The 18,166-nt window shown below is 54.3% G+C and overlaps 1 protein-coding gene across 4 annotated transcripts in view; it reads right to left on the minus strand.

The window, feature by feature from the left end:
- Positions 1–18,166, minus strand: part of GTF2IRD1 (GTF2I repeat domain containing 1) — a 52,062-nt gene that overhangs the window by 14,228 nt on the left and 19,668 nt on the right. For 3 of the 4 annotated variants that reach the window (XM_075440018.1, XM_075440019.1, XM_075440016.1), the window contains exons 9-21: positions 17,282–17,465; positions 16,028–16,053; positions 13,399–13,519; positions 9,115–9,152; positions 7,924–8,004; positions 6,115–6,204; positions 5,500–5,562; positions 4,980–5,045; positions 3,624–3,807; positions 2,438–2,496; positions 2,189–2,254; positions 1,268–1,351; positions 190–373 (exon numbers count right to left, since the gene is read on the minus strand). In XM_075440018.1, coding sequence (XP_075296133.1) covers positions 190–373; positions 1,268–1,351; positions 2,189–2,254; positions 2,438–2,496; positions 3,624–3,807; positions 4,980–5,045; positions 5,500–5,562; positions 6,115–6,204; positions 7,924–8,004; positions 9,115–9,152; positions 13,399–13,519; positions 16,028–16,053; positions 17,282–17,465 — 1,246 coding nt within the window. The remainder of the gene's footprint in view (positions 1–189; positions 374–1,267; positions 1,352–2,188; positions 2,255–2,437; positions 2,497–3,623; positions 3,808–4,979; positions 5,046–5,499; positions 5,563–6,114; positions 6,205–7,923; positions 8,005–9,114; positions 9,153–13,398; positions 13,520–16,027; positions 16,054–17,281; positions 17,466–18,166) is intronic. The other variant, XM_075440017.1, reaches the window with a different exon arrangement.

The following is an 18,166-nucleotide window of genomic DNA, read 5'->3' on the forward strand; positions in this document are numbered from 1 at the left end:
AAGAGTCTCTATTTTGTGGTCCCCTTCTTTCTGTCGAACCATTAGCTGCCAACTTCACTGCTGTCTTGGGGGCCGGAGGCGTTTATAGTATTTACAGCCTTGCCTCGACGGGGCTGGCAGAGCCGGGGGTGCGTTTAGATGGGCTCCCTCCTCTCCTCGGCGGGCTGGCTGACACCTCTCGCCACGTACCTCGTCACGGTGAACTTGATTTTATCGGCAACAGCCAATATCCTCTCCAGGTTCTGCGAGCCAAAGGTGCACGGCTTCCTGAAGGGGATCCCGGGGGGCAGCCCCTCTATAATCACCGACCCCGGGTTGCTCTTGATGCGCTTGTAGGGCACTTGCACGGGGTACTTAATCCCCAAGGCCTCACCTGGGAGAGAAGCGAGTGGTAAGCGAGCGGTAAGTGCATGGGATGCGATTTCTGCCATGGCCTCAGCTCCATCCCCATCCCCACCAAAGCACGGCGCGGCGTGAGCAGCCTGCTCAAGGCTCCCCGTTGAGCATCAGATCCAGGACCAGCATTTTCAGACTGCCTCCACCATGGGAGCGGAAGGGTCCCAGGGCAGCTGCGAGCGCGCAGCAGAGCTGGTGGGGCTGAGGAGAGGCACCGTCCCGTACGATGACACCCGTGCAGTGCAGTGGCAGGCGTGGAAAGCCCCTGCTCTTTGCTTTGGGACGTTGTTCGGAGGTAACTCAATACCCTCGTTCCCTCTCTGAGGTCTGGCTGGAGGACTGCGGCTACACATCTCCTTGCGGGTACCTGGGAACCCGCACAAGTCTCACCCCTGCCTAGAAAATGGGGATAACAGCATTCCCCTGCCTTGCTTGATAAGGAACAGACGCAGGGGCAGGCGGGCCGTGGGAATGCCCTGCAGAGCCGGGTAGGTGCCATGCGGACAGGAGGAGCGGCATCTGCTCATCCCCCAACACCCCTGCGAGCGCTTGCTACGGCCTCTCCTTTTCCCTTCCCAACCTCCCGCCACCCCCTGCGCTCCCACCGCCCCGCAGTTCTCCGCTAATGAATTTACCATCGTCGATCTTCTCGGAGCAAGGGTTAAAAGAAAAACCAAAATCTGATGCAAGCCCTGCAGCAAAGAGCACCGATTCCCAGACCCAGCGTTCCCTCCCCGGCCCCGCGCGGTGCCAGCCGCTCACCGGGGAGGTGAGAGCAAGCACCTGGCAGGGAGGAATCGGGAGGAGACGGAGCAAAAAAATTCAGGAGGGATAAGGGGGAATAAAACCGACTCCCACCCTGGTTTCTCACCGTATTTCTTATTGAACAGGTCCTGGACTTGTTCCCGCAGCGTGTTAGCGATGTCTATTCTGGAAAGCCTGGCATCATAATTTTCTGTAAAATAAAAACAATTACGGACTTCTGCTGGTAAATTAAAAGGCACTCTGTGACTTTTAAGTAATGCCATTTTCTAATTATAGGAAAGTCCTTATCTTGCAATTAGCTAATCTCTGGAGTGGGCCATTCAAAGTCCTTAAAAATAATCTAAACAGAAATATGTTTTTTTCCCCCGTCTGTTGGCTAAGAATAAAAGCCGCATGAAATCAAAGATTCAGTTGCGATAATTACTGCCGTTAAAATAAAATTCATTCCAAAGCCTCTCTGAAAAGCCAAAGCCTTTGAAAAACCTCCGTCCCTCTCTGCAAACACTCACAGGCCCCCGTGGCCCGAGGAAAAGGGATGCTCGAGCAGGACAGCGCTTGCCCCCCAGCCCACGGGCTTCTCACCTTCGCTCCGTTCTCCGATGGAGCCACCGTGCCGGCTGCCAGCACACGCTGGACGGGAGCGGTGTTTGTACAAACATCACCCAGGTGGAAAAGGACCCAGAAAAGGCAAGTTCTGAGGCTTGCAAGACTTAATTATGCATCTCACAAGGTCAGACGGCGAGATAAGCAAAGCCGGTTAATTAGGGCACCATCCAGAGCGCTTTGAGCCTCTTCCTTGGACCTCCGGGACTGCCTGCCCTGGCTGTGTGTCTTGTCTTCTGGCTGTCTGTCCTTCCCATCCTCTCACTCGCCTCCTCTCCTCCCTCCCTTGCCTTGCTCCTCTGCCAATCCACCAAGCCCTGACGCCCTGTGGCCACTGCCCTCCCACATCTGTTTGCTCTACTCAGCTCCCGAAACGGGCCAGGGACTCTGCCTTAACCCGCCCCAGATGCCTCCAGGCCCTCACCTTGAAAGCCCTGTCTCTTCACAGCGTCCTCCAGCAGCGCCTCGCTCGAGTCCCTCTCACCGGCGGCTGAGACAGGGGACATAAGAGGAATGAGGATTCGTGGTGCAGCCAAGGGGGATGCACAGGAGGGGATTTCCAGCCAAAAAACAAGGCGGGGAGGGAAGGCAAGAGACACGCTGTAGGAAAACGCTCTCACTCCTCTCCTACCTAGTCCTTAACGGCCCGGCTGCCGGGCGTCTCGCAGCCTACCTTTGGCTGCCGGGCTGTCCGACGCCGGCTCCTTTACGCCCTCCGCCAGCAGCTCCGGTCTGGAAAACAGCGAGAAGCAGAGGGCACACGAATGAGCTCCCCGGCAGCAACACCCCGCTGCTCCAGCATCCCCGGGGACAACGCTCCCACAGCCACAACCCGCTAACCGTGGGAATGTCGGGAATCATTTTCATGCCGACGGACTCTTTAGTGAGCTCCCCGGGACGACATGAAGCCGGTGATGGCTGACCAGCTTAAATCGGCAGCTACAGACTTTTAGGAGACATGGTCCTGCACATTCCTCAGGGATGGGAGAAGCCGTGCATGGCTCCTTTCAACATACCATTGGCCCCAAAAATTGTCTCTTGGGTATCTAATGCTAGAACCACACAGCGAGATGATAGCAGGGCTCGTTACAAGCCCTGCTGAAGATGAGATCAGTGAAAGGGGTCTGGGATGGGGACAGGAGAACCCCCAAACTGTGGTCGGGCTGGCCTGGGAGCTGGTGCTCCGATGCCTCAAAGTCTCCACGCTCCCAACATTTATTTTAACTGTTTCAGCCACCCACCACGTTGGTTGCGTCAGCTCTCTCTTCTGCAAGGGAGGCGGAGTCAGCATTTGGGTGAGAAACCCCCGAAAATACCTAAAGACATTTTTAAATCCATCTCTGCTGGATCTGCTCCCTCTTTCAGGGCAATGCTGTTGCGTTACGTTGATCGAGGCATCTCACAGCTCCCCCAGCCTCGTGACATCCCCTTGCTGCACAGCACAAGGACAGCATCTTCCCTGATGCCCACAGCATCCCCTGTGCGCATCTGGACCTTGGCTGGAGCCGCTTCCCACAGGAAAACCCTCCGGGGCTCGCAGCCCCTCTCCTTGGCCCATGCTTGAGCACCCTGAAGGTTAAAGGCTCTGGCTGCTTCACCCACCCTTGGGTGCTCCCTGCTGCTGTGGCCAAACTTTGCAAAAGCGGGTCAAAACCCCAAAAGACATCAATGGAGAGATGACAACGCCACTGCTGCTTCTCAGGGATGGCTCCAAAAAGGCAACAACCCTCAGTTGCTTCTACTCGAGCAAATTTATTGAAGGTGACCCAAGTGACAGATGTTCCCCAGGACACTGCACAGCAGCAGGAGCTCCGAGCAGCAACATCCTCCCCAAGAGATGGCTGCTCCACCTGCCTTACCTTTTAATAACAAACTGGATGTTGTTGCTCGCTTGCAGGATCTTCTTCAGCTTCGCAATCCCGAAGCAGTTGGGACGCCGCAGCAGGATGCCCTCTGGCAAGCCCACAACAAACAGGTCCTCGGGGTACATCAGGAACTTGGAGTAGGGAACTTTGACCGGCTCTGATATTCCTATGGCTTTCGCTGTGTGGGGACCAAATCTCATTAGTTTGCTGGATGTCCACATTGGGTCAGAGCAGCAGCGACACGATACTTTGGTGGGGGGCTGGAGAGGTTTTTGGAGAGTTTGTTGTCACTCTGTGCCTGGTGGAGATGTCCCTGGTGGGGATGCCCCTGATGCGGGCAGACGCAAGCTGAGGAACAGAGCCAGGCAGCCGCCGGGAGCTGGCTTTTGCATTTGCTGCGTTAACACAGGCTGCCTTTTGGTGCCACGCATCGAAAGCACCTCCTATAAAGGTTGCGCACGCCTCTCCATGAGGCAATGGGACCCCATGTTCAGACCTCCACGGACGTCCCTCTGCCAGATGAGGGGACAGGGAACATGCCTGGGGGTGCCTTGCCAGCCTGTGCAGCCTGGCATGGCGAGGGCTCCCCTTGCTCCGCTAAATATTGCCAAAAAGCAACTGAACAGCCGGTGCCACGCAGCCACGTTTGGCCAGCAGTGAAAAGCCAGGACCAAATCCCGGACTCCCAGTCTGTTGCTAAAGCGTGGGGTACAGCGAGGGCCATTGCTCTGCCGGCCGATCCAGCTGCATCCCCAGTGCCTAACCCTGCCCGAGAGCATCCCGGCCCATCTCCTTTCCCCCAGTCACGATGGGCTCTCCCAGCCAGGCAGAGCAGCATCTCCTGGTCCTGCCAGTGGCAAAAACTTTCTGCCAGCTCTCAAAACGCACGTGTGACCTCACATGTATTTTTTCTATTTAAATAACCTTTCTAAAAAGGGGTGAGCAGAGCATGCCGAGTGCCAGCCCCCGGCGCTGGGTCCCACCAACCTTCCTGAGTCATACCACGACCACCTCAGGTGGAAAACCCTCTCTGATATTTCAAACAACTGACGGGGGAACCACTTCGGTCTTTCCCTCAGCGGGAGCAAGGCTGAAGATCACGGCGGCAATTCCTGGGCTGCAGCCAGTGAAAAGGCATCGAGGAAACCAAGGGGAAGAGCGGCAATAACAAGGCCCGGGGAGATTTCAAATGCATTTGTAAGCCCAGCAGATAACAAATGAACAGATTAGATTGCACCTTTACGCAGCTGCTGGTTTGGAAATGGTCGGTGACATTTCTGAGCAATTAGGAGCTCCCCATGGCAGAGGCCGGCACTCGGCATGATGAACGTGTGTGAATGACCATCTTACCGTATCTCGTGTTGAACAAAATCTCAACTTGTTTCCTCAAATGACTTAAAACATCTCCTATAAAATCTGAAAAAAAAAAAAAGAAAGAAAGAAAGAAAGAGAGAGAAATGCTCTGAGAAATCAGCTGCCTCTGGGGCAAGCACCGCACAGTGCAGGCGAGTAGCCCCTGACCTCCGGCAGAGCCGGCTGTGTGTTCTTCACACCTCCCAAATCGGTGCCGGACCTCCGGCAGCTGCCTCCAAGCTCATCCCCAAGCGAGGAAGGGCAGCGATGCAGCTGCCACAGAGCTATGCTGGCAGCAATGAGGAAAAGAACAGAGGAAAAAGTAAATCCCGGCAAGAGAGGGGAGGACACAGCCTGCGAACACAGCGGTGTCTCCATGCCGAGCTTTTTGGAGACTGAATGCTTTGCTGACAAGGTAGGAAGCCCAGGAAACCCAACCCAAAATAGATCTGTGTTCACCCATCCTCCCCAAAACTTGCAGTGATCAGATGATGGTTGGGATTCATTGCACACTCACCTGATCCCTCCATCTGCTTTTCCTCGTGTCGCGACTCCTCGCTGGACACCTTCTCTGTCCCTGCTGAGGAAGAGGAGGGTTAGTGGTGGCCGGTGTCAGCAAAACCAGACCAGACACAAGCAGGAGGTCTCCAGGTCCCCTGCAGTCACCCAACCGCTCCGTCCCCTCACTAAGCTCTGAGCACGGATCCTCAGAGCAGGCTTGGGCTGGCAGCATCGTGCCAGGAGCTGCATAAGCAGAATAAACCCATCGCCTACATCCAAGAGGTCTGCCCGCCCCTCAGCGTGGGCTTCCTGGGAGAGGCGAGACCCAGCACTCGGCACGAGCGAGGGCAGCGGCAGCACAGATCCCCAAGGTCAATCCCAGAGGTGAGCCAGGCAGAGGAACTGGGGTTTGCAGTGAGCCAGGACTGGAGACAGACTGGGAAGGAGCGGCAGTGCCGGAAAAGACACCAGTTTGTCTATCAGAGCTCCCAGCTGGCCTGACTGAGGCCACGACTCTGGAAGCGGGTCCCAACTCCATCACCTTGGCTCATAAATGGTATTTACTCATTTCTGACACACACACGAACTCCCGTGCCCCCGCGCAGTCTCCTGGATGCTTCATTCCTGGTACCTGCTACTGTTTCTAGGATGTAGCTCGACTCCTCCGAGGCCATGGGCGTGGGCACCGGGTCGTGCATCTCATCCGAACCAGGTGATCGGTCTGTGGACAAAACCCCATGGGCAGCTTTTGTTTCCATGGCGGGGGGCACCATCCCCAAAACAGGGTTCAGAGGGTCCTGGCCCATCAGCAAGGGCTGAGCGAAGGGCTCCCCAGTCCCGAGAGCCCCGCACCAGGAGCTGCTCCAGGAGTGCATCTGCCTTCTTCCTCCCCAGGACCACCCGGAGCTCGTCCCCAAAACACACCCGGCCTCTCAGCCCAAGGGAAAGGAGCAAAAGTTTCTTCCTAACCTCCGCAGAAGGTGAAGAGTAAAAATAGTTCAAAATGACTTACTTGGCTTAATTCCATCTAGACACTCAATTTTGGTTTAAAAAGTTAATGCTGCTTGACTTTGCTACTCCAGTGTGGGAAAATGATTCCACTAATGCTGCATTCTCCACAAAATCACACTTCTTTGGGCTTCCCTTACGTAATCTGTATGCCCTCTTCATTTAAACCTGTCTCCCCTAACGCTGGGCCATCAATGCCCTCAAAGAGCTATCCAAATTTAGCTTTAAATAAACCTTCAGCTAGTTTAAAGACTTCAGTCGGGTCACTTCTTAATCACCATCTCACAGGATAAATAATCCAAATTTCATCAATTTCTCCCTGCAGGTGAACACCTCTTTTCTATTAATCCTCCTCCCTGCCCTCAGCTATACTCCCTCCGATTGAACTTGATCTTCAAATAAGGTAAGCAAAGGTGGACTCCGAACTTGAAGTGTGATCTACCCAGCACCAGAGAAGTGATAACACCTCCTCCTCCTCCTCGCACACACTGCCAGCTCGCCACGTATTGGCTTTCTTCTCTTCCATTAGCTGCCACGTTGAAAATTAAAATGTTTGATCTACCACTATACCTTGTTCCCTCTGCTTCCCGTCTATTAACTGTGTGTTAGCTCCATTCTATGACAATCCTGGAGTGACTCCTCAGATCTCTCTGCATTAAGGGGACTGCTGGGCACCACAGAGATCACACCGACGTGGTGGGGCTGGGCATCACTGCTGCACCCAGCATCGCTCGCCCTCGAACACGCTGGGAGTCCTGTTGCTGCCCTCATTCTGGTGAGATTATTAATTAATGTTGGTAAAGCCCACTGAAAATGCAAAGTGCTAACTATCCACTCACTAAACCCAGAAGATCATCCTACCGTTTGCTGTGCTGTCCAGGTCAGGTAACTGGAAAACGACTCTCCCAGCTGCCCCTCAAGCACCCAACTGCTCCTCTCCATCACCACCCATTGCCACTGCCCCCTCCGGGCAGAAACGTGGGGAAATGCATCAGTGCCACAGATTCCAACATGTTTTCAGCACGTGCTTAATATTAAGCCTGCTCTTACAAACTCTTCATAACCAGGCTATTTTTCTAAGGACCTCATCAAAAGCATCCCATGCTCAATACCTGGGATCCGCCAGGTAGGCGGACGTGAAGGACAGCAGCGAAACAGGCTCACTTTTTCCAAGGAAAGGCAACATGGAAAAGCAATGAAGGAGAGAGGGAAACAAGAGCAAGCCCTAGAACACCCTTCACTACCCCTAAGAAACCCACTGATTCCTGATATGACCCTTAAAGTGACCTTCAGTGAAGAAAGACCAAGGCACGGGCCCAGGGGCCCTTCCATACTGGGAGGTTGCCTCTTCCCAAAGCAACACACCGAGACGCCAGGCAGCAGCCCTGCCAGCACAGAGGCCACTGCACGCAGCCAACACCCCAGCACCTACCTGGCACGGTGATCTGGATGATGTCCAGCTCGTCCGGCTCGATTTTGATCTGCCGGATCCCACCCAGCTCTCCTGAGGTACCTACCGGGGAAAGGCAACAAAAGGCAATGGCCAAGAGGAACCAGCAATGCCGTGTTTGCCCACCAAGGTCGGCAGGGAAACCACGGCCAGCTGGGACTTCAGTGCCAGCTGAGCATCCTGGAGCAAAGAGGCTTTGCCCAAGTGGCCCAGCCACATCAGCCCATGGCATGGAGGTACCCAAAGGACGTCTGTGGGCATGGCCTCTGCAAACAGCTCAGCTGGCAGGAGCTCACCGGTGCCCTTGCACCGGCTGCTGGCCCTTGTTATGTGCTTGCTTCCTGGCTTTCTTCACTGAAAACAAACTGGGTTGCCAACAAGCGTTGGTGGGGACACAGGAGGAGCCATCTCCAAGGGGGACTCCTGACTTTTTTAATGCTCCCAAACTCATGTTTGGGACAAGGCGCTCTGCAGACCTGAGCTCCGGGAGGACCAATCGCAGACGCATCACACCAGGGCATGACCAGCTGAACCCTGGCAATATCCAGCGTGGTTTGAACCCCCAGCGGGCAGGGAGCTTGCGCCAGCATGGCCATCCCGCAGAGGCTGCCCCAGGACGATGCTGCATGGGGTGCTCAGCCTGGCTGCCTCTTATCTCCAGACAAATTTCCTCATTTAGGGTGGGACTGATTCACTGCAAGGGGCTGAGTCGCAGCTTGGGCAGGCAGGACAGTGAGGCTCGGTGTGGCTTCACCTATTCGGTTGTGATTCAATGGGTCCAAGCACCTAAACCTCGGGAAAAGTCTGTTTTTTTGAGCTTCTTTCTCATTTGCAGTGCTCAGAGCACTGACACCACTGATTTCTTGGTGACCTGATCACGTTGGCTTTTAGGGCGAAGGGAACTGTGAGACTGAAGACTTCCCTTAGCATTGCATTTAAGCATGTGCTTACGTCTCATTGTTTCAATTTATGCACTTTTGGGATTCAACTGGAGGATCACAGGGTAAGATCCTTCATCTCCACACCTATCGAACAGGGATGAAATCCTGAGAGAACTGCCCCATGGGACAGCCAGGTAACTGGTGCCACACATCCAAGTTACTTTACAGGTAACTTGCTTTAGCGTCCCCCTCAATATCACAATTTTTCAAGAGAAAATGAATTATTCCTCACCTGGTTCACAGCTTTCAGAAACACTACACTTCTCGGACCTGGAAGGGAAAAGTAGATGAGAGAGATGGTCATGGAGCAACCAAAGAGAGAGCTTAAAACCCAGTGGTGTGCGTAGGATGGAGCCTGGCAGGAGGGAGAAACACCGCAGCCCCCAGCGATGCCAGGCAAGGGCTGCGGCGGGGTCCCTGGGGACACTGCACCCACGGTCCCAGCAGTGGCACGGCACCCGCGGCTGCAAGGGAAAGCCATGGTCTGAGGGTTTCTCTGCAACCAAGCCCTTCTCTCAAACTCCCCCCTGGTATCAGCCCTGCTGCTAGACACAGATGGACGTAACCCCAGCAGAGAGCTCCTGAAGGCAAGAGGGGTTTTAAGCCCGAAACCTGGTTGACTCCATCCCTTTGCGGCAGAGAGCAGTGCATAAAGCATCATTACAATGTGGTCACTCATGGAGCTAATGCAAATAGGGAGAAAGGGAAAAAGTCAATTGATTTGGTAAATATTTATTCTGCCCAAAGCTTTTCTCCTCTGAAAACTGGGCACTGTCCCAAACTTGTGTCTACAGTTAACTTCGCATGCTTAGGAATTTACCCAAGGTGTTCAGCATCCAAATGAGATTGCTTTGCATTCTCGGGACGCGTTTGCTTTCTGTCTCTCTTTCTGAAACAAGAACAACCCCAGCGCTTTGGCAGTAAATGGTCTAAGAAACAGCATTGGAAAACGTGGTCCTCCACAATGCTGGTCCTTCAGGAGCAAGGAAAACCCTTCTGAGCCAGCGCCACATCCCTGTTGGCTCAGGGGGGATGCTCAAAAGCACTTCTCGCTGGCTTAAATCCACTCGGCAGCGTCAGCAGAACAAACTACAGGCGATGGAAGGAAGCCAGGAGTGCTCTTGAAGTGTTCTTCCTAAATGTGGTATGGGTAAAAAGTATCTCTGGTCTAGAAAGTACTGTATATATTGCCTAGGAGCTCTGGGAAGGGTTTTCAACTCTCCCACTTCAGGTCAAAGTCAAGCTTTCCCTAGGGAAATTTGGGGGGGGAGGGCTTCCCTGGGGAGGGCGTTACCCCCCATGGTATCTGGCCCTTCTCTCTGGAGCATCTGGCACTGCCCTGTCCCTGGGCCTGGACTCTGACCTGGCTGGACCACTGCTATGGAAATGCTCTGCTCCTGCCAGGGAACAGAGGTTCCTCATTTACAGGAAGAACGAAGCAGGATTTGAATATCCACTTTTTTTTTTTTTTCCCCTGCAGATAGGTGTTATCAATGCACTGGGAGATTTTGGGAGACTGAAGTTTGTAAGTGAAGTCTGTAAGTTTTGAAGTACCTGTGGCAGGTAAAGCAGGCTGTGCATCATCACTGCCGCTCATGAGTCCTTTTGGAACCTGAACACAACCCTTGGGGTCTGTGGCCCAATTCCGGATGCACACACACAGTGTAACCAAGGAACAAGGCACACCAACACCCACAGCTAGGATCAATCTGAAGGGGACCCCAGGACGCCCTTCAGGCTGTGCCAGATTCACACCAGGGGAAGGCGGTCGGCACGTCACTGCAATGTCACGGGGAGGGCGATCTGAATCAGGCTGGGTACAAACCACCTCTAAAAAACCTGAGTTTCCCCCGTTGGGTCTTCCAAAGCATTTTCACCCCACCATGCAACCCCCACCTGGCCCGCAGCAGGTGAGACATGCAGCTGATGGTAGAGCACCAGCAAGGGGACCACGAGCCTCTGGCTGCCCTCAGAGCTCTGCAGCAGCTCCCACCCCGCCGGCATGCTCCTGCAGACACACCGGGGCTGGATTTCTACCTGTTGCTTTGTAGAAACCAGCTCAGCATCCCTCATATCCCATCCTTCCACCTCCTTGTTTCCAGTCACATCAATTGACCTGCACAGTGGGATCTTCTGCGGCAAAAATTAAAAGTATCCTAATTGCAAATGTTAACAAATGAACAGGAAAACGTGAAGCCTCAAGCCAGGTTTCAGCCCCGCAGCGTGCTCAGAGGCCAGCGTATTCGAAGCGTCCCCGTTTCCCCTGGCATCCAGCATGCAATGGATGTTCTGCCGCTCCCCAGGTCTAAACGCCTCCAGACACGGAGCAATTCAGCAAGGTGCAGAGAGCAATCAAGAGCTGGCTGAGAAATGGTTTTGCGGCTAAGCCCTAGCTGAGGATACTGGAGATTCAAGTTTAATTCCTTGTAACACCAGTGCAGCACCTCAGGCCTGGACCCAGCCCAGCCGAGTTCCCACCACAGATGTCGCTGGCCAAGGCTCTAATCCGGGGTCCCTTCACCGTCAGGGGAGAACCATTCGCATTTTAAATGGTTGGACAGGGCTGACTCACCTGGCGCACCGAGCTCGCTGCTGCTGAAAGGTGCTGGGGTGGCTCAGCCAGCCCCGCTCCGGCATGGACATCCGAGGGCAGCCACCGCCAGCCTCCCCCGTCAGAGCGGGCAAGCGGCCACAGCCCTGCCTCATCAGCACAGCGTTTGGGGTTGCTGTCCTTTAGGGGTGACGCGCTGAGCACTGACCATTTCAACCCATGTAACGGTATCAATGCACAGAGCAAACCAACATTATCCACAGAGACCTGGTCCGGGCAAGCCAACCCAACCACCCGTTCATCTTCACCCCCTTCCCATGCCCATGGCTGACCCTGCCTTGCATCAGAGCTCCAGCGTGGCACAGCCTACACTGCACTCGCAGCCAGCGGTACAGGGAAGCGGGGCCAGCCTCTGCCAAGTGCAGGAAACGTCACCGTGGCATAGCTTGGGGCACAAGTGACACCCATAGGTGCTCCCGCACCCCATCCCTGGCAGAGGAGAGGACGAGAAGAATTTCGCTTGTTCCATTCAGCAAAACAAAGCCTGCGAGGGGACATGGTGGTGTCCCGCAGCAGCGGGGCAGCAAGGCTGAGCAAGAGCCATCCCAACCCCACGGGATTAAAACCACCCCCAAACCTTCTTTTGAAGCCAGAGATACCCAGAGGGCTGGGTGATGAATGCCAGCCCCACCAACTGGGCAGCTCGAGAGGTCTCTGCCCTCCGAAGCTGTGAGATTCCAGTGCTCGGCACTCCGCCGGGCTCGCTCGCTGCCTGCCCTAACGCTGCTGACGTGGCAGGCTTCCCTGCCCAGGGCGAGCACGGCTTTAGAGGCACACGGCAGCCACATCCAAGGGGACAAACCTGACACAGCGCTGGGGAGAACCAGGAGACTCCAACCAGTCACAGGTTCCTGTCAACGAGGAGCCAAGCAGGGAGGGGAACCCAACACACGCCGTGGAGCAGACAGGGGCAGGTTACCCCATCTCCCCACCTTGCCTTGCGGGAGTTACCGACCCCACGGTCCGCAGCCCCGGCTGCTGGAGGTGTCAGCGCCGGGTGGTGAGACGTCGTGCTGACGAGGCTGAGGAGCACCCACTCGCACACCCCTGCTCCAAGCCTCCCTGCAGCAGCAGCCTCCAGCGTGGCTGTGTGGACGGGCATCCCAGCAAAGCTCATTTTGCTGCTCCATCCGCGACTGAGCCGTCTGCGCGGGGCAAGGCTGGGAAAAGGCTCCTTTCCCTGCACCAGTTATACCATCATACTGCCACGAACTGCTGCCCTGCTTCTCTTATTTCAAGTGATTTTAAAGCTAAATGTTGGGGCTAAACCTTGCTTCTGACCAGCTCAAGCAAAAATGAAGGGAACCAGGGCTACACGGAGGAAAATGCCTACCGGATCTCCCAGCACGGGCTGGAAAGCAGCTCCACACGCTCCACAGGCCCTGCCAGCACGTTACAGACCAGTCTAGCTCGCGGCACGGTTGTACCAGAAACAAGAACTCTCCTAAAAAGCCTCCTGCCCTGCTGAACTCTGTAACCCCACCTTTATTAAAACACCTCTTAATCCGCTATTAGTCTCCCTGTGAGCTTTATAAACAAGCAACGCTTAATTAGCAGGATGTTGTGTTACGATGCTTGGCTGAGGGCGAATCCTCAGGCTGTGCTTTGCCACTGCAGATCACTCCTGCAGATAATCCCAGCCTGCCTGGGCACAGCCCCGATTTCATCAGCTTTGTGCAAAATCAGTGATTCCAAACTTTGCTATTTTGGCTCGCTAAAGGATGGGGGTGCTCAGTCTCCTCTTGTGCTGACCGGCTGTACCCATCGCAGCGGGTTTTTAGGGCGGCAGGAAAGCAACGCCCTTACAGCAGCACAGCAACAACCCGCTGGGCACGCTGACGTCCCCAGGACAGCTCTGCGAGGGAGGTCACTTTGCGGTGGCCGGGGAGCAGGAGTGCCACTCACCTGCTGTTGGCCTGTGAGGTCCCCGCCAGGTCCAGCACGGCCCCGCGGTGCGGCTCGGGGGAGATCTCCCCGGGGGGGCTGCAGGGCTCCAGCTTGGTTGGATCTTTGGTAAATTTGCTTCCTGGTGTGGGGTGCACGGGGTGGGTTTGGAAGGAAAAGTAAAATCAGAATTAGCCACTAGAAATGCCAGTGATGCAGCTTTTCCCCCTCCGTTTTTCCCCCCCTCCAGTCCCAGAGCTGAGGTCGGGGTTAGGGACAGGTTATCAAGCATCACCTCCTTGCAAATAAAAGGCTACAGATTTAATCAGGTTTACACATTAAAATAATAGCAAAACCTTTTGCTTAAACCCCTGCGTAACTAAGTGTGTGCTCAGCAGCCCTGCCAGGGATGGAGCATCTCCAGCAAGGGCTGGCTGGGAGGACAGGGTGCCGAGAGTTGGGGACCGGGGTCAGGAAACACAGGCACGGCCGGGGCCGTGGACCAGGCAAGCCCCGGAGCGGGGAGAGCCCTGTTCCAAGGGAGGGGACGGGAGCTCGGCAAAGCCCAGAGCAGCAGTGCCACAGGGAGCCACGTCCTGCAGCTCCGAGCCCTGCATGCAGCAGGAGAAATCTCTGCTGCAGCGACACAGAGGGGGACAAAAGCGTCCTGTCACCAAGAAAAACCTCTTCTCTCCCTTCCCGGTTCCTCAGCAACCTCAAAGGAGCTGAAATGAAGCCTCAACAATGACCTTGGAGATGAAAAGAGTGATCTGAAGGCAGAGTAGGAAATGAAAACTGGGCAGGGAAGGTGAGTGAAGAGCTGAAGGATTAGCGCTGGGGGAAGGAGGGAATGAAATTACACTGCAAGGCTGCAGAAACCATGTAGGTGTTTTGTTAAATGGCTGCTGCCAAAGGCCCTTTGCTGGTCTCAAAGTGCCATCGCGACATCCCCACCCTCCCAAAACACATCCTGTCCGTGGGAACACGATGCCTTTTTCCTTGCGGCTCCAGCCTGCCAGGCAGGGCAGGGCTCTGGCAACGGGACCAGCAGCAATATAGAACCTTAAAGACACTATTTATCCACTGACAGCCCAAAAGGCTCCTTTTAATTTGTGCTTTCTGTGGACCAAATCTTCTTCTTGCAGCAGCGAAGCCTGCCTGAAGCTGCTACCCAGGGGAGTAGCAAAAATAGGTTTCCCAGCAGTGGTGGGTATTTTAATTAAAGGGTGAGCAAAACTGTGTGGGGAAGCTTTGGGATACCTCGCAGTCGGCAATTTAAAATACAGCTCCGCTCGGAAAATAGTGTCTTTGCAAAAATGGCACCTCCTGACTCAGCAGATGCTTTTTTTTTTTTTTGCACAGTCAGATGTGCTGACGTGAATCAGAAAAAGCCAGGTTTAATGTGTTTTGCTTCTGGTAGCCCTGCAGGGTCCAGGCAGGGGAGGGGGAACTGCAATCCACCCAGTCCTGCTGGGTTTGCTTCCTCGCCTGCGAATTCCCAGCCGCAGCACCCTGCCATGTAACCCCCGAGCTCGTCGCACGGTGCTTTCCACCAGCAGCTCCTGAGTTGATGGACAGACGTATGCAATGCCTCCCTCCAGACACCGCACAACCACGATGGATTTGCAAGGAAAATCCAACCAGGCCAAGACACAGTTCAGTGCTCCATCCCTTGGGGGCGGGTGAGAGCTTAAAAAAAATCCTTTTCTTGAGAAAAAAATTCAGTAATGGGACTGGAGACAGAGAAATGCCCCTATGGAGGTGGGACCACCTCCAGGCTCTGCTGGAGGTCCCCTTTGGGTGGCTCCAGCGTCACTGTCCCTGGCAGCACCCTTGGGGCCGTGGCTGTTGTGGGGTCACAGGGGTTAATTTGGCCGGCGGAGATGTTAGAGGAGAAGCCGGTGTCTGGAAAGACGCCAGCGTGCGGGGTTGGCGGCTTGGGGAAAAAAAACAACCCCAAAACGTGTCCTTACTTGTGAGCCGAGCCCAGGCGATCCAGGAGCAGGGCTGGGAGGTGACAAATTCGGGTGCCGTATTTCAGGCGAGTATCAGGGTGGTGGGACGGGGGCAGCTGCTGGAGCGAGGGTCGGATCGGACCACACCAGTGCCCGTCTCCTTTTATTTGCCAAGCAGCACTTAGTCTGGCTTCTCCAGCTCAGACCAAAAGGAGTAAAAAAGTGGGGCAAAAAAAGCTTCAGAAAACCCCTCTCCAGGGTTTTGTCACTGAAAAAATTGATTTTGGTTGTTTTAAAACCACTCAGCGACTGGATGATACAACCACTTCCCAGGCAAAAAAAGAGAATAATTTACCGGTGAGGAACCCAGCAGTGATTTTTCTTCCTCCTGAAAGCACAGAAACACGCTGTGTGCTGCCTGGAGCTGCAGCTCAGCCCGGCGCATGGAGCCAGCCCAGCCTCACACACCACGGAATTCTGACCTCAGCCTTCAGAACACCATTTCAGGGGTGCACAATGCTTGCACTGATGCCAGGCAAAGGCAATCTCAGCATGCCGGGGTGTAGGGCACCCACTGAGCTTAATCGCACGTGTCCTGCACTTTTGCTGCTTACAGGTGACATTATTTCAACTCTGCTTCTCTAGATAATCTTTCAATTTTGTGGGCAATAAATCAAAGGACATGAAGAACGTACCTGTAAAAATTCTCTCGTCAAACATCCTAGGAGGAAAGGAAAAAAAGGGATTAGAAATAGGTACTTCTAATGACTGAATTTCAGGTTTTATTAATGAACAGCATTAAACCAAGTCAAAATATTAATTTTACTCATTCCCTAAACAAAGGGAATGAATTTTTCAGCTAAAAAAAAAAAAGCCTTTTAGCCTGTTGTGCAACCAAGCCATCTTGCAGCATATGCTTTTTAACTAAAGCACCTTTAAATCTGCTTATAAGTCATTCTCTTCATTTAATTAACTTATTGAATGAGGCTGCTACAGGCTGGCTTTACCAAAAGAGATGATGGGACCAAAGTAACTGTTGCTGGACCTTCACTACATGATGTAGACCACCAACCAGATGTCACCTGTCTCCTGAGTATCAAATTTGGTGCCACCTGACTTTGCTCATGGCAGCAAAGTGTGTTCAGCGGCACGTCCCAGGGCCCGACCCAGCGCAGCCTGAGCCACACAGGACAAAGCAGCTCCTCCACTGGTTGACATCTGGAAGGCAAATTCCTTTTAAGATGCCTGAGTCCGGTTGATATTGGTCATTTTAGCCCCCCTGGGAGCCCTAGCTGGGGTTTTTCTGTGCCCTAGTTTCACACCTTTAGCAGGGGAACAACCCAAGTGCTGCACAGGCAGGGACCGAATAAATAAATATATTATAAAGCAGATTTTCCTGATGGAGAAACAAAGACGGGTTGCATGGTGCAGAGATAACCAGGAAAGCGTTTGCTCCTCCTACTCCAGCAGACATGAAGACACAACGCCCTGCCCACAGGCGATACATCCTCATCATCATAGATACAGGACATCCATAAGCGATCACCACAAAACAAGGTGGAGGGGAATACCCATGCGGCGTGAATATGGGCGCTCCTCCTCCCACCCGGAGGCACTCCCACCCGCCAAACGCCACTGGAGAGAGCTGTGCCGTGATCGGAGGGTCCCGTTACCACCCGAAGTGCTTGGGGTGGCACCAGCAACGCCTGCACGGACTCACAAGAGGGTGACGGGGCTCGGTGGCCAGCCCTGCCACATCCTCGCACAAAGGGAGAGAGGATGGAGAACGGAGGTTTGGGGGGGGAAAAAGGAGCTGTTTAGCTCTTTTCCATAAAAAAGGGCAAAATGAATTTTGGGTGTCAAACGAACCCTCTGAGCATGGAGGAAACAGCTTAAATCCCCAAGCCCCCCCGAGGCCATGCAGTCCCCCTGCCTTCCCTACCACCCACCTTTTGATGACAAAATGGATGTGGTGCCTCTCCTCCAGTATCCGCTTGAGTTTGGGGACGCCGTAGGTGCAAGGTCTTTTGAAGGGTATTTTGTCCGGGATGCCGATGATTTCCACCGCCTCGGGGTCGCAGGCAATCTTCCGGTAGGGGACGGGGACCATGTGGTCTAAGCCCAAGGCTTCAGCTGAAAGGTGAGCGCATGGTTTTCACTTAAACACTCGCTTTTCCTTTTACACATGATGATAAAATAAAGGTGTAAAGGCTTGAACTCAAGCACAGCGAGTGCCTCTTGCCCTCTTTTCCTTTGCTTGTCCCAGAAGGTGAGCCCTGGGAGCAGCTCGCCCATGGGGCATGGGACAACAGGGAGACAACGCAGCAGCAAGCACAGCTAACCGTGTCCTCCAAAACCCCCAAACACGCCCAGCGTTGCTCAAGCCAGGGGCGAGCTGGCCCATGCGCTGTCCCCAACCTCCCCGTGACCGCAGCAGGACGCCGAGCTGTATAACTCCGAGCTGCATAGCACATATATAGATTATAAATTACAGAGCTCATCTATAGCCCATATATAACTCCGGAGTTACACAGCACGTATTTATAGCCCATCTATAACTGGTGAATTACACAGCCTGATGAGGATGGTACAAGCGACGACCTCCAGCCTGTCAGCCCATTCCCAAGCAATTTCCCGAGCTCACAGCTGCCCAAACGCCCAGGAATGAACCCAAAAGCACTGCCCGTGGCAAGGGACGCGCCAACGACGTCCATAAACCGTGCAGGTGGAAAAAGCAGCTGCAATCAGGACAACGTTCTTTTCTCCCCTGCCACGTTAATGTCAAACGGCTGCACGTCACTGCTCCCTCTCGCTCGCCAGCGCCGGCTGTGCCC

This window comes from Opisthocomus hoazin, chromosome 20, assembly GCF_030867145.1.
Source record: "Opisthocomus hoazin isolate bOpiHoa1 chromosome 20, bOpiHoa1.hap1, whole genome shotgun sequence".
NCBI classification, from domain to species: domain Eukaryota; kingdom Metazoa; phylum Chordata; class Aves; order Opisthocomiformes; family Opisthocomidae; genus Opisthocomus; species Opisthocomus hoazin.